We start from the raw sequence: 15,565 nt of genomic DNA, 5'->3' as shown, positions 1-15,565 counted from the left end.
AGATAATAAATAATGTCTTTTGTTGTTTGTGTTCGATGAATGAGGCTTTTATTTTAAATGTAGATCATCCCTGGGGACCTAAGGAAATAGAAAATTTGGGTGAAATCTTTTGGGGCTGTCATAAGGTAATATGTGTAGGGTCAACTATGCAAGTAAAAAAGTTAATGGAATGCATAAACCATGTGTGTTTAACTGGTATAACTGGAGCTTATGTTTTTTTTTGTTCTTGTTAGAATTGTTTTTTCCCAGAACTGGCATATGAACCCAGAGCCTTGCAAGCAGTCTACCACTGAGCTGCATTCCCAGTTCCCCCCTCCCCCTGCTTTTTGAAAAATAATATTTTGAGACAGGGTCTAAGTTGCCCAGATTAGCCTTCAATTTGTTATTCTTCTGCCTTAGCCTCTCGAGTAGCTGGAATTATAGGCCTGTGCTACCATGCCTCGCTCTGAAGATTTCTATTCAGTCAGGTGTAGTGGTGAATGCCTGTAGTCCTAGCTTCTCAGGAGACTGAGGCAGGAAGATCCCTTGGCCTCGGAGTTTTAGGCTGGCCTGGACAGCATAATGAGAACCTGTCTCAAAAAAATAATTTTTTAACCCTGTTTTTTTTTTTTTTTTTTTCTCTTTAATTTTAAGAGATTGGCTTATCTCACTTAGCATGATATTCTCTAGCTCCATCCTGCAAATTACCTGCAAATGCCATAATTTTATTGTTCTTTATGGCTGAATAATAGTCCATTGTGACTATATACCACAGTTTCTTCACCCATTCATCTATTGAAGGGCATCTGAGTTGGTTCCACAATCTAGCTATTGTGAATTGAGCAGCTATAAACATTGATGTGGCTGCTTTACTGTAGTGTGCTGCTTTTAAGTCCTTTGGGAATAGCCAAGGAGTGGGATAGCTGGGTCAAATGGTGGGTCCATTCCAAGCTTCCTGAGGAATCTCCACACTGCTTTCCAGAGTGGCTGCAATTTGCACCAATTTGCACTAATTTGCAACTCCACCAGCAATGTACAAGTGTGCTTTTTTCCCCACACTCATGCCAACACTTATTATTGCTTGTGTTCTTAATAGTAGCCATTCCAATTGGAGTTAGATGAAATCTTAGGGTGGTTTTGATTTGCATTACTCTAATAACTGGAGATGACAAGCACTTTTTCATATATTTGTTGATTGCCTGTATATCATCTTCTGAGAAGTGTCTGTCCAGTTCCTTAGCCCATTTATTGATTGGGTTCTTTGTATTTTTGGTGTAAAGTTTTTTAACAAATTTTGGAGATCAGTCCTCTAGCTGAATTACGAGTGAAAAAGATTTTCTCCCACTCTGTAGGTTCTCTTTTCACATTATTGATTCGTTTCCTTTGTTGAGAAAAAGGAATCCATCCCATTTATTGATTCTTGCTTTTATTTCTTGTGCTCTGGAAGTCTTGTTAAGGAATTCTGGTCCTAAGCCAACACGGTGAAGATTTGGGCCTTGTTTTTCTTATGTTTGGTAAAAGGTCTCAAGTCTAATTCCTAGATCCTTGATCCATTTTGAGTTGCGTTTTGTACAAGGTGAGAGAGAGGGGTTTAATTTCATTTTACTACATATGGATTTCCAGTTTTGCCAGCACCATTTGTTGAAGAGGCCGTCTTTTCTCCAGTATGTTTTTGGCACCTTTGTCTAGTATGAGATTAACCGTACTTATGTGGGTTTGTCTCTGTGTCTTCTAGTCTGTACCATTGGTCTGCCTGTCTGTTTTGGTGCCAATATCATGTTGCTTTTGTTACTATGCTCTATAGGAGAGTTTAAGGTCTGATATTGTGATACTTCCTGCATCACTCTTCCTTGCTCAGGATTGCTTTGGCTGTTCTGGGACTTTTATGCTTCCAGATGAATTTCGTGATTGCTTTCTCTGTTTCTATGAGGAATGTCATTGGGATTTTAATTGGAATTGTGTTAAATCTGTACAGCGCTTTTTGAAGTATGGCCATTTTGACAATTTTAGTTCTCCCATCCAACATGGGAGATCTTTACATCTTCTAAGATTTTTTAAAAATTTCTTTCTTTAGTGTTCTGTAGTTTTCATTGTAGAGGTCTTTCACCTCTTTTGTTATATTGATTCCCAATATAACACATTCCCAAGTATTTAGTTTTTTTTTTTTTTTTTTTTTTTGAGGCTATTGTGAATGGAGTAGTTTTCCTAATTTCTTTTTCCGAAAATTCATCACTTATGAATAGAAATGCATTAGATTTATGCGTGTTGATTTTTATGTCCTGCTACTTTACCGAATTCATTTATTAGTTCTAGAAGTTTTCTGGTGGAGTTTTTCAGATCCTCTAAATATAGAATCATGTTGTGAGCAAATAATGATAGCTTGACTTCTTTTCCTATTTGTATCTCTTTTTCCTGTTTGTATCCCTTTAATTTCTTTGGTCTGTCTAATTGCTCTGGCTAGTGTTTTCAGGGATGATGTTGAATAGAAGTGGTGCAAGAGGACATCCCTGTCTTGTTCCAGTTTTTAAAAGGAAAGTTTTCAGTTTTTCTCCATTAAGAATGATGTTGGCCTTGGGCTTAGCATAGATAGCCTTTACAATGTTGAGGTATGTTCCTACTATTCCTATTTTTTCTAGTGTTTTGGGTATGAAGGGGTGCTGTATTTTATCAAATGCTTTTACTCCATCTGTTGAAATAATCATGTGATTCTTAACTTTAAGCCTATTGCTATGATGAATTACATTTATTGATTTCTGGATGTTGAACCAACCTTGCATCCCTGGAATGAACACCACTTGATGGAGGTGCACTATCTTTTTAATATGTTTTTGTATGCGATTTGCCAGAATTTTGTTAAGGATTTTTGCATCTTTTGTTCATCAGAGATATTGGTCTAAAGTTTTATTTCCTTGATGCCTCTTTGTCTGGTTTGGGTATCAGGGTGATACTGGCTTCATAAAATGAGTTTGGAAGGCTTCCCTCCTGTATTTCATGGAATACTTTGAGGAGTGTTGGTATAAGTTCTTTGAAGGTCTTGTAGAACTCAGCTGAGAATCTGTCTGGTCCCCGACTTTTCTTGGTTGGTAGGCTTTTGGTGACTGCTTCTATTTCATTGCTTGGAATTGATCTGTTTCAATTGTGTATGTCCTCCTGATTTAGTTTGGGAAGATCATATGTCTCCAAAAATTTGTCAATGTCTTTAAGATTTTCTATTTTGTTGGAGTATAGCTTTTAAAAGTAGCTTCTAATTATGTTATGTATTTCAGTGGTGTCTGTCTTGATACTTCCTTTTTCATAACAAATTTTAGTAATATGAGTTTTCTCTATTAGTGTGGCTAAAGGTTTATCTATTTTGTTTACTTTTTCAAAGAACCAACTTTTTTGTCAATTTTTTGAATTGTTTCTTTTGTTTTAATTTCATTGAATTCAGCTCTTGATTTTAATTTTTTTCTCTCTTCTACTTTTGGTGTTGATCTGTTCTTCTTTTTCGAGGGCTTTGAGCTGTAAAGTTAGGTCATTTAGTTGTTGACTTTTTTTCTTGAATGTGCTCCTTGCAATGAATTTTCCTCTTAGTACTGCTTTCATAGTGTTCCAGAGATTTTTGTTGTTTCATTGTTCTCATTTACCTCTAAGAATTTTTTTTAATCTCCTCCCTGATGTCTTCTGTTATGTGTGCTTCATTCAATAGCATATTATTTAGTCTCCAGGTATTGGAGTAGTTTCTGGTTTTTGTCATTGATTTCTAATTTTATTCCATTATGATCTAATAATATCTCTTTTTTTTTTATTTACTAAGGGCAGCTTTGTGGCATAACATATGGTCTATTTTTTTTTTTATTCATTCTGTTATTTTTTCCCTTCCCCCCACCCCTCCCACCCCTCTTTTCCCTCTATACAGTCCTTCCTCCATTCTTGCCCCCCTCCCTAACTGTAACTCTAACCCTAACACTAACCCCTCCCACACACCCCCATATGGTCTATTTTAGAGAAGGATCCATGTGCTGCTGAGAAAAAAGTGTATTCACTTGTTGATGGATGGAATATTCTGTATATGTATGATAAGTCTAAGTTATTGGTTGTGTTATTGAGTTCTGTGGTTTCTTTGTTCAGTTTTTGTTTGGAAGATCTATCCAGTGGTGAGAGCGGTGTGCTAAAGTCACCCAGAATTATTGTGTTGTGGTTTATTTGGTTCCTGGAATTGAGAAGGATTTGTTTGATGTACATGGATGAGCCATTGTTTGGGGCATAAATATTTATAATCATTATGTCTTCCTGATTTATGGTTCCCTTAAGCAGTATGAAATGTCCTTCTTTATCCCTTCTGACTAACTTTGGCTCAAAGTCCACTTCATCTGATACACGGATGGAAACCCCTGCTTTTTAACTGAGTCCATGTTTGTGGTATGTTTTTTTCCCATTCTTTCACTGTTAGTCTGTGGATTTCTTTTTCTATGAGTCTCTGGAAGGCAGCATATTGTTGGGTCTTTCTTTTTAATCCATTCTGCCAGTCTGTGTCTTTTGATTGATGAGTTTAGGCCATTAACATTCAGGATTATTATTGAGATACGATTTGTATTCCTGGTCATTTTGGCTTATTGTTGGTTTTTAACTTGACTTGGTTTCTCCTTTGATTGTCTTTACCTTTAGGGTAGTTCCTCCCTTTGCTGACTTACATTGTCGTTTTTCATTTTCTCCTCATGGAATATTTTGTTGAGAATGTTCCATAGTGCAGGCTTTCTATTTGTAAATTCTTTTAACTTTGGTTTGTCATGGAAGGATTTTATCTTGTCCTCAAATCTGAAGGTTAGCTTTGCCTGGGTATAAGATTATTGGTTGGCAACCATATTCTTTCAGAAATGTGTTGTTTCAGGCCCTTCTAGCTTTTATGGTCTGGGCTGAGAAATCTGCTGATATCTGTATTGGTTATCTCTGTATGTAATTTGATGCTTTTTTTCTCACAGTCTTTAAAATTCTGTCTTTATTTTGTATGTTAGGCATTTTCGTTATAATGTGCCTTGGTGTGGATCTGTTGTAATTCTCTACATTTGGTGTTCTGTAAGCCTCTTGTATTTGATTTTCCATTTCATTCTTCAGGTTTGGGAAATTTTCTGATATTATTTTGTTGAATAGATTTTTCATTCCTTTGGTTTGTATCTCTGTGTCTTCCTCAATCCTGATTATTCTTAAATTTGATTTTTTTCATGATATCCCCTAATTCTTAGAATTTCTGTTCATGATTTCTTACCATCTTCTCTGTTTGGTCAACTTCATTTTCAAGATTAAATATTTTGTCTTCATTGTCTGAGGTTCTGTCTTCCAAGTGATCAATTCTGATTGGTGATGCTTTCTGTTGAGAGTGTTTTATTTGGTTTATTATTTCTTTCATTTCAAGGATTTGTTTGTTTGTTTTAGAATCTCTGTTTATTGAAATTATCTTTTGCTTCCTGCATTTGCTCTTTTAACTGTTTATTGGAGTGATGGTTCATTGCCTGCATTTGCTTTCTTTATTTCATCCTTGGCTTCATGGATCATTTTAATTATGTATATCCTGGACTCCTTTTCTGACATTTCTTGTACCATGCTGTCAATGGATTCTATTAACATAGAATCTTGGTTTGTTTGGAACACTTTCTTCCCTTGTTTTCTCATGTTGTTCACGTATCTTCTAGCAGTGTCAATCTGGGATATTGCATTTTCCCCCCTATAGACTTATAGTGACCCTGAGAATGAACCCCTGGTCTCCAGCAGGCATCTCAGGGTGGGATTTGCCTTACGTAGAGATGGCGGCTTCTGCTTCCAGGATAGTCCAAGATGGGTGCACAGGCTCCAAATGTGTTGGCAAATGGGGAGCCACAGTGCAGGGTGTGGGTGGTTGGGCTGGGGGTCCTGGAGATGGGGCATGGTTGGTTGGGCCAGGGGGTCCAGGAGGCAGGGCACAGTTGGTCAGGCCAGGGGTCCTGCAGGTCTTGGCTTTTGTCCCAAAATGGCAGCAGCCATGTGTAACCAAGCCTTCGGGTACTGTGACAGTAGACTTCCAAGCAATAGCAGGCAGCAGGTGATCTGCTGGTGGTCTGCGAGCGGCCTGCAGGTCAGTGGTGGGTGATTGACAGGTGGACCTCGGATGGTGGGTGATGGGTAGGTGAAAAAGGCAGGCAATGGGCAGGCAACTGGCAGGCAACAGGCAAATGGCAGATGATAGGTGGCAGACAGTGAGCGATATGCTGACAGAACGGGTGATGGCAGTGGATGAATGGGTTAAACAGCAGGGGATCGATGAGCAGCAGAGACTGCCTCACAGAGAAACAGATTTTCCTCTAATTGAATCCATGGTTTTCTTTAGGTGAGAAAACTGAGGTGCAGAGAAGCTCAAGCTTTCCCAGTGTCATATAATAAAATTCAAACTAAAGTATGTGTTTCCTGACTTTCAAATAAGTTTTAGTTTTACTTTAAATGATTACTTCTTGCTAAGCTGTTCTTAATATATTTAATAGATGTTTTGTATCTTTAATATACATACTTGATTAGTATTCCTAATCTGCCAAAGTGAACGTAAAGATATGAAATTTAATTTTGTAAGGAAATTTTAATTTTTTTTTTTTTTTTTAATTTTAGGTGAAATGGTGTGGGAAAAATTCTGGTTATTTTGAAGATGTCTGAACACAGTATCGTTTCCTGTTTAAATTACAGATAACTTCAAAAATTTTCAGATCAAAAGAAACAGAGTTTTAATTAAATCATGCCATCTGAACAGAAACAGTTATTTTGTGATGAAAAACAAACTACATTAAAAAAAGAAAAAGATGTGCAAAAGGTGACGTCTGATCCTATCAGATCAGCACCTAGACCAAAAATTTCAGAAAGTCGTTTTCATTATGAACTAAAAAATGTGAAAATTGATTTGCCGAAGATAAATATTCCAAATGAAGTCCTAGTGAAAAATGAAGTTGACAGATACAGAAAATTATTTCAGAGGAAACCACAGACTGCAAGAAAATCCATCAGCGTAAAGACTGTGAGCTGTGTGGAGGAGTGCATATTACTTCATAAGTCTGAGAGACCTGAAGAAGAGGGAATAAAAATGTCTGCAAAAATACTCAATTTCAACTGTTTAAAATGCCGAGACAGCACTCGCTATAGCCCAAATGATTTACAGAAACACTTTCAAATGTGGCACCGTGGTGAATTACCTTCATATCCTTGTGAAATGTGCAGTTTTTCAGCAAATGACTTCCAGATATTTAAACAACACCGACGAACCCACAGGAGCACTTTAGTAAAATGTGAGATTTGTAACAATGAACGTGTATATACTTTATTGGATTTGACAAAACATTTCACATCTACACATTGTGTTAATGGTAATTTTCAATGTGAAAAATGCCAATTCTCCACCCAGGATGTTGGCACATTTGTCCAGCACATTCATAGACATAATGAAGTTCATTATAAATGTGGTAAATGCCATCATATATGTTTTACCAAAGGGGAGCTTCAGAAGCACCTTCATGTGCATTCTGGTACTCTTCCTTTCACTTGTCAATATTGTAGCTATGGTGCCACCCGGAAAGACTATCTTGTAAGACATGTTATAACTTTGCACAAAGAACACTTATATGCAAAGGAAAAACTGGAAAAAGACAAATATGAAAAAAGGATGGCCAAGACTTCATCAGGACTCAAGTTAATACTGAAAAGATATAAAATAGGTGCATCAAGGAAGACATTCTGGAAACGTAAGAAAATTAATAGTGGAAGTGACAGAAGTATAGAAAAAAATACTCAAGTGCTTAAAAAAATGAATAAAACAGTGACCAAATCTGAAGACCAGAGCTATCTTGGTGAAGAATGTTTAAATGAAGAAAAGGGTGAAAAACTACACTGTGAGAATAGTGATAAGCTTGCAGAGTTGGAGTCAGGAAAGCCAGCTCTTCTGTCCACTGGTCAATGTAATGGAGCCGAGGAGGCATCCAGTGCTACTTCAGGTTTCTTGAAGACTGCTCTACAAGGACCTACAGTGTTAATGGTGAAAAATAATAAAATAACAATTCCTGCTAACTACAGTGCTAAGTTTATGGGCTTCAAGATGGTAGATGGAAAACAGCATATTGTAATAAAATTGTTACCTACAAACAAGCAGAATTTATACTCACCAGCCTCACAGTCAGATGCTGCAAAGGACAGTACTACTAATTTGCAACCCCAGACTTTGGACACACCTGGATTTTTAACAAGAGTAACAACTGAGTTAAGTGACACAGTTTATATGAAACCACCTCCATTTTCATGTTCATCTGCTGTACTTTCAGGGAAAGTAATTTCAGAAAAAGAAATGACTTTGATATCAGAAAGGAATAACATGCTTCAAACAGTGGATTACAGTAAAAGTGTGTCTTCTTTGCCAACAACATCAGAATTGGTTACCCCATCAGTGAGTTTGACCACAAAAGTTGAAGCAAGGGATAATGTTGACTTTTGGGGAAATCATATTCAGAGTCATCCTGAGGTGTTAGGTACTACTATTAAAAGTCCAGATAAAGTCAACCATACTACCAAACCAAATGCATACAACAGTGGAGATATGCACAACTATTGCATTAATTATGTCAACTCTGAGTTACCTGCTGAATCCTCCAACCAAGGATCATTGCCTTTTCATAATTATTCAAAAGTGAATAACTCTAATAAGCGTCGTAGGTTTTCAGGAACAGCAGTGTGTGAAACCCTTCTGAGAGAGTCTTCATCAAGTAAAACAGTTGTTCAGCAACCGGTCAGTGAGACAGCTTTATCACTAGTGAGGAAGGAGAGTTCAAACCCAGATAGCCTGTTATCATCTGTCAGCTTTTTAAATGATAAAGAAGGAACTTTAAAAATGAAAACTGAAATTGAAGAACAAAGTGTTTTAGAAAAAGGACAAAGCATTGAGGGACAAAACTTGTACACTAATGAAAACCAAAACTTAGAGAATGGAACTGAAAAATCTAAATGGAATGACATTTCTAGTGTTGATTCACCTATGATGCCTAGAATTACATCTGTTTTTTCTCTCCAGAGCCAACAGGCATCTGAATTTTTGCCACCTGAAGTAAACCAATTGCTTCAAGATATATTGAAACCAAAATCTGATGTAAAACAAGACTCTGAAACTCCAAATAAAAGCCTGCCACTTCATTGTGACCAATCATTTCAAAAACATGAGGGAGAAGGCACAATCGTTGAATCTTCAAAAGACTTCAGAGGGCAAGGCATCTTCCCACTTTTATCTGACAGTGTAGGTGTTGGTGTGCCTGCAAATGATCTGAATTTAAAATGTAATGGAAAGGAAAAACAAGTGCTATCCATGTCACAAGATGTGAGAGATTCAGAGAAGACACCTAGAATTTCAGGTATTGGCACGTTGCTTAAGACTCAGTCAGATGCAATAATAACACAGCAGCTTGTAAAGGACAAACTACGAGCCACTACACAAAATTCAGGTTCTTTATATATGCAGAGTCCACTTCTAAACTCAGAACAAAAAAAAACTATATTTGTTCAAACTCCAAAAGGTTTTTTTATACCATTGCATGTTGCCAACAAGCCTGGTTTCCACGTTGTTTCAGGAAGACCACTTCCACTGGTTAATACGCAAGGTGTACCTCCTCTTCTTTTAAACAAGAAACCTGGGATGATTTTGACATTTAATAATGGGAAACTTGAAGGTCTTTCCGCTGTCAAAACTGAGAGTGCTCAAGTTTGTGGAACTGTAACCAAGGATCCTTGCAAAACACCTTTTTTAAAAGTAGAACAAAACAACAATTGTCTTACACCTGCACTTTGCTCCAGCATTGGCAGTTGTTTGAGCATGAAAAGTAGCTCAGAAAATACATTGCCATTAAAAGGCCCTTACATTATTAAAACATCAGCAAGTTCTTCAGTGAAAGCTGTTCCTATTCCCAGTGCACTGTCTGAGCAGCGGGGAACAAAGTTGAATATCTTGGATTCAGTAAAACCTCAGAATGAAATTTTTTCAAAAACACCACTTTATACCCTCTTGCCTGATGGCACACAAGCTGTCTTTTTAAAGTGTGTGATGCCAAATAATGCTGAGCTGCTTAAGCCTAAGTTAGTCCAAAATAGTTCTTATTATCAAAATATACAGCCAAAGAGACCTGAAGGAACACCACAAAAAATATTGCTGAAAATTTTTAACCCTGTTTTAAATGTAACTGCTGCTAATAATCTATCAGTTAGCAACTCTACATCCTCACTGCAGAAAGACAGTGTACCATCTAATCAGACTATAGGTGGAGAGCAGAAAGAGCCAGAATCTTCTAGAGATGCCTTACCCTTCTTATTAGATGATTTGATGCCAGCAAATGAAATTGTTATAACCTCTACTGCAACATGCCCCGAATCTTCTGAGGAACCAGTATGTATCAGTGACCGTTCAGAGGCCAGGGTATTAAGGTGTAAAACAAATTGTACAATTGAGAGAAGTTTCAACACAAGAAAGACTTCCAAAAAAAATTTTTCAAAAATAAAAACAAGTGTAAGAAATAAAGATTCTGAAACTGCCTTTGTGACTAGAAACAGAAACTGTAAACGAAAGTGTAGGGATAGTTACCAAGAACCTCCAAGAAAAAAATCAACATTGCATAGAAAGTGTAAAGAAAAGCCTAAAGCTGAAGATGTCCGTGAAACATTTGGATTTAGCAGACCTAGGCTTTCAAAAGATTCAGTTAGAACTTTGCGGCTTTTCCCTTTTAGTTCCAAACAGCTTGTAAAATGTCCTAGGAGAAACCAACCAGTTGTGGTTTTAAATCATCCTGATGCAGATGCACCCGAAGTAGTGAGTGTAATGAAAACTGTCACTAAATTTAATGGACGTGTACTTAAAGTTTCATTGTCAAAAAGAACTATGAGTGCTTTACTAAAACCAGTTTGTTATAACCCTTCAAAAACAACTTATGATGATTTTTCCAAGAGGCACAAAACATTTAAACCTGTTAATTCTGTGAAAGAAAGATTTGTGCTAAAATTAACACTCAAAAAGACAAGCAAAAACAATTATCAGATTGTAAAAACTACCTCTGAAAATGTTTTGAAAGCTAAATTTAACTGTTGGTTTTGTGGTAGAATATTTGACAATCAGGATGCTTGGGCTGGTCATGGGCAGAGACATTTAATGGAAGCCACTCGGGATTGGAATATGTTAGAATAATGTATCGTAATTACCAAGGAAAAGAAAAGCAACATTACCTTAGAAGAAAACAGTGAGTTGAATTACCATACTACAGTTTTTACTTAGTGTAGTTCCTGAAATTAAATGCTTTGAAAGTCGATTATATGTCTTTGGAAAAGCAAAAACTTTATGTGTGGTATTTGAAAATGCCATCATTGCACACATAAGTTTTGCAAGAAACTAATCAGCACAGATATATCTTGATTTTTTTTTTTTTTTTTTTTTTTTTTTAAGATGTGTTTGTGGGAAGTTAGGGCTAAAGAAAATTTTAATAAAAGTTTTCCCAGTTTACTTTAGAGACTCTTAGTAGAGGGTAATGGCAGCCCCATTCCCTCTCTTCTTCCACCAGCCTTATGAATCTGATAAATACAGCTCCTCTGAAGATGGAGAGCTCTTTCACTGATGGAGCTGAAGGAATTTCTCCTCTCTTGTGAAGATCTGAGAGCTTGGGTAAAAAAGTTACTCTACATCTGCTAAATACAGTTCATTTAAAGGGTATTAGACTCCTTCAAAAGTATATTTAACTCACTATAGTTACATCTTAAATAAAGTTCAGAGTTTAGGTCAAGTAAGTCCTGTTTCATGTTAAGCTTTCTCCTACGTCAGAAATTGGAACATCCTCCCAATGTGATTTTCATTTTCTAAATGGCCATGTCAAATATTGCAATAGATGGGCAGCCACAAGAGAATCTCTGTCTAGTTTCAAGTCCAGTTAAAGAATTTCAACATTTTCCTTAAGCTGATTATATTCTCCAGTGATCCCATTGCACAGAAATACGCTTATCTGATTCAAATTGTCTCCTCTAAATCAAGTAACCATCTTTTTTCTTGGTTGCCATTCCTTTAACCGTGGAACACAGAAGCACTTCTAAAGGAATAGATTTTCTTGAAAATTAAACTTTTTTTTTTAACAGATAATATTTTGAAGCAAGATTAGTAAGGCAGATCATATTTTTGTCAGTTTACTATTATCTGAACATGTTCAAATTAGGACAAATCATTTTTGTTAGCAACTTTTCAGTATGATGGACAACCCAAAGTAGATATATACTGATTGTTGGTGTTGGAAACTGGGGAAGAATTAACTGTGGACTCTGGCAGTTCATAAAACTTTTTGGAACATTTCCTAAGGGACATGCCCAGAGGAGTTTCTGAGTGAACATTTTCATGATAACAATCAATAGATTTAAATTTTTCACCTTGTAAGTTTGGATCAAATTTTTTTGGATCATTGGATAATGAAGTTCTTACATTACAAAATTGTGTGCTGTATGTTTTTTGTTACATTGTTACTGTAAGTGTTAATGCTATTTTCATTGATTGGATGAAAACTTCAGGGCTTCTTTTCTGTATATAAGAAAGAAATGTGTACATATTTTTTTGTACTTTGTTATGTAAATTTTGCACAGAAAGTTTTTGTCATAAAATTTATTTTCTTTTAGTTTAATTCTGTGCATGCACTAATAAAACTGGTTTAATTTTAAAAGAATACGTAAAACTTTAACCCATGTTATTTTCTATTTTTCCTGGTTATTATTTCAGATGTAGGTTTTTTTTTTTTTTTAAGGGTAAAATTGATTTTTCAGGGATTGAACACTATTGTTAGCAAGTGCCTAAAAAAGATGTGAAACAGTTTACATATGTCAACTGTAACAGTAAGGTCCCAAATGGGCCCATTCCCCTAATAGTTTTTATTTTGAAGAAAGCCATACATAGATGCTTCAAGCTATCTTGCTATGCACATTATACTTGTACTGTTTTTGTGCAGTTAATCTACTTTCTTAGTGAAGTATTTTTTGTATAAAACCTGTTAAAATTGTGTTTCTTAAATTGAGCCTAAGAATGGAATTGATTGGAAATACACAGTATATATTAATATTGTATATGGTGTTTAAAGAATGGTAAAGCATTGTTAATTTCATTGTTCATTGTTGAATGTTTTCTTCAATTAAAGTTATCTTAAGTTTGTGTTTACACAAGAATTTTTTTTACTGTGCTAAAATCTAATGGGAATTTTATTCTGATTGGGTAATTGCTTATATTTCTAAGTATGTGAGGTTTTTTTTTTTTTTTTTTCTTCCATGCTAGTGAACTATACAAAATAAAGTGTGGGACTCTCCTTGCTAAAAGTCATAATATGAGATTTTGTTTGAAAAGGGTCACATTTACCATAATTTTCTTGTGGTTGTGCTGTCAGGGTGAGCCATAGGTGGCTTACGCTCTTCAGTACCCTACAACAGTAAAACTGAAATGCTCTGTTGTTAAGGATAGAACCATAATGAGCCACGGCCTCCGGTCAATACAAAGGAGAAAAGGAATTATACTGCCAAACATTGCGATGCTCTAAAAATACTTTCCAAATAGCCTTTCCAGAAAAATTAATGTTGAGATAAACTTGTTTGAAAATTTTAAAAACCACTTAAAATCAGCTGTAGATATTCAATGGGAACCTTTTGGTTTTGTTAAATTAGGTTATCTGAAGAACACAAACCTGCTTTGAACTTCTTTATGGTCAGAGCAGGAAATAAACAAAACCCTCTGTCTTTTCTTTTTTCTTGATTGAAATTGAGCTAAAGATGACTCCAAAAATATTTGGTATTTTGAAGTTCTTAGTGTAACCAAAGAGTTGGTTTCATTTTTTTCAATCAAATGTCAGGGTCAAGAATTGGTTTTATTAATTTTCCATTTTATCCATTTCCATTGATGTGGGCCTCTCACTGTTGGTCTTTGATTTTAAAAAATAATTCACTTTTCAAAAAAGTTTTTCCTGCTGAGTATTCAGTTGTACAGATTGATATGCAACTGTTTTTATGAAAAATGTTATGTTTTCATTGAGGGGTCAGCAGTTTTTTTTCAGTAAAGTGAATGGTAGATAACTTAGGCTTTATAGGATATAGTCTCTGTTGTAATTACCCATCTCTTAAAAATGCAGTGGTAGCCATGAACTATACATAAATGAAGGTAATGCGTTTTAATAAAATATTTACAAAAATATGCAGTAGTGGGGCTGTGATGGAACACTTGCCTAGCATATGTGAAGCACTGGATTCAGTCCTCAGCACCACACAAAAGTAAATGAAGTTATAAAAAATTTTTAAAAAATAAAAAAATAATAATAGGCAGTAGTTTGGATTTGGCCCACCAGCCATAGTTTACCAACTATTGCTGTGCTCTTAGAGTGGGGTATGCATTTAACAATACAAATTTGATAGTTTGTGATACACTCCATCTTGTAAAAGAGTTACAGAGTATAAAAACTAAATTGTGATACATAAAGTTGTCAGTGTAGATATTTTTGTGTAAAAAGTAGAATTAAGTAGTAAGTATAATGAAATCAATAAGTGGGTAAATGTGTCATCTGTGTGCCACGACTAATGCAACTTACGGAGGGATTTTAAAATGAGGAAAAAGCAGAATTGCAGAAGTTATGTCCAGGTTAGATAGGAAATAGATACTATTTTTTTTAGTCATTTGAAATAGTTATTAAAAAGTAATAGATTTTGCATAGGACACGATGGAGGTGAGGTGAAAGTAGAATATTACCCACTATACACACAGCTGGCAGATACTTTTAAAAATGAAATTCCTTTTTACCATTGACATTTGCTTTTTAACTTGGGGTATGTACCCCATTTGGGTTAGTAGCTTGACTCTTTGCCTTAGAAACTTGTTCTTAGTAAAGTATTCCATCTGGCAAAACTTGCTGGGAAATTTTTTTATTTCATTGTTGCCAATTAAGAGTAGCATTAGAAAATTTTCCTTATAATGGACAGTAAAAATGGTTGATTTTGATGCTTGTTGATTTATATGTGCTTCCTTTAAATACTAGACAGTCAAGAAATAATTAGTATCTTGAAAGAGATGATGAAGTCTGAGTCTCTTTTTGACCAGTTCTCTAAAAGGGTTTCTGTTAAATCACTGCCTCCAAACTCAAGAATCATCTTTCTTTAAAAGGAGAAGAAAAATCACAACAATGTAAACTTTTGAGTAAACAGTATAGGAAAAACATTATAACAGATCAGTTTAAAAAGCTGTGATGTTAGGAGATGCGGATAACATACTTAATTTAAATACTCATCCTTAGCAAAGAGGTTTTTATTGTTAGGGGAATTCTTCCCTAATAATTTAGAGCACTTCAACCCAAAGTGTGAGTTTTGTTCAGGTTGCAGCTTTTGAAATACTTCTTTCGATTAAGGAATGAAACATCAATGTCTGCTATCAACAAATGTTACATGTTATTGCTAATGTAAAAGGATAGGAAAGCAAAATACTGTGAAGGACTTGATTTCAGTGTCTTGAAAGTCCAAGGGAGTACACCGAAAATTACATTCCTTGAAAAATTAACAGTAATTCACTGGGAAAACA

General features: G+C 35.5%; 1 protein-coding gene across 6 annotated transcripts in view; it reads left to right on the top strand.

The window, feature by feature from the left end:
- ZNF518A (zinc finger protein 518A) overlaps positions 1 to 12,453 on the top strand; it is a 36,075-nt gene extending 23,622 nt beyond the window's left edge. For 4 of the 6 annotated variants that reach the window (XM_079136045.1, XM_079136044.1, XM_079136048.1 and 1 more), the window contains exon 3: positions 6,592 to 12,453. In XM_079136045.1, coding sequence (XP_078992171.1) covers positions 6,716 to 11,179 — 4,464 coding nt within the window. In that variant the 5' untranslated portion in view covers positions 6,592 to 6,715 and the 3' untranslated portion in view covers positions 11,180 to 12,453. The remainder of the gene's footprint in view (positions 1 to 6,591) is intronic. The other 2 variants (XM_079136049.1, XM_079136047.1) reach the window with 1 other exon arrangement.
- Positions 12,454 to 15,565: the final 3,112 nt, after the last annotated feature.

This window comes from Sciurus vulgaris (assembly GCF_902686455.1).
Source record: "Sciurus vulgaris genome assembly, chromosome: 4".
Taxonomy (NCBI): Eukaryota; Metazoa; Chordata; class Mammalia; order Rodentia; family Sciuridae; genus Sciurus; species Sciurus vulgaris.
This window is presented reverse-complemented; position numbering and strand designations above follow the sequence as displayed.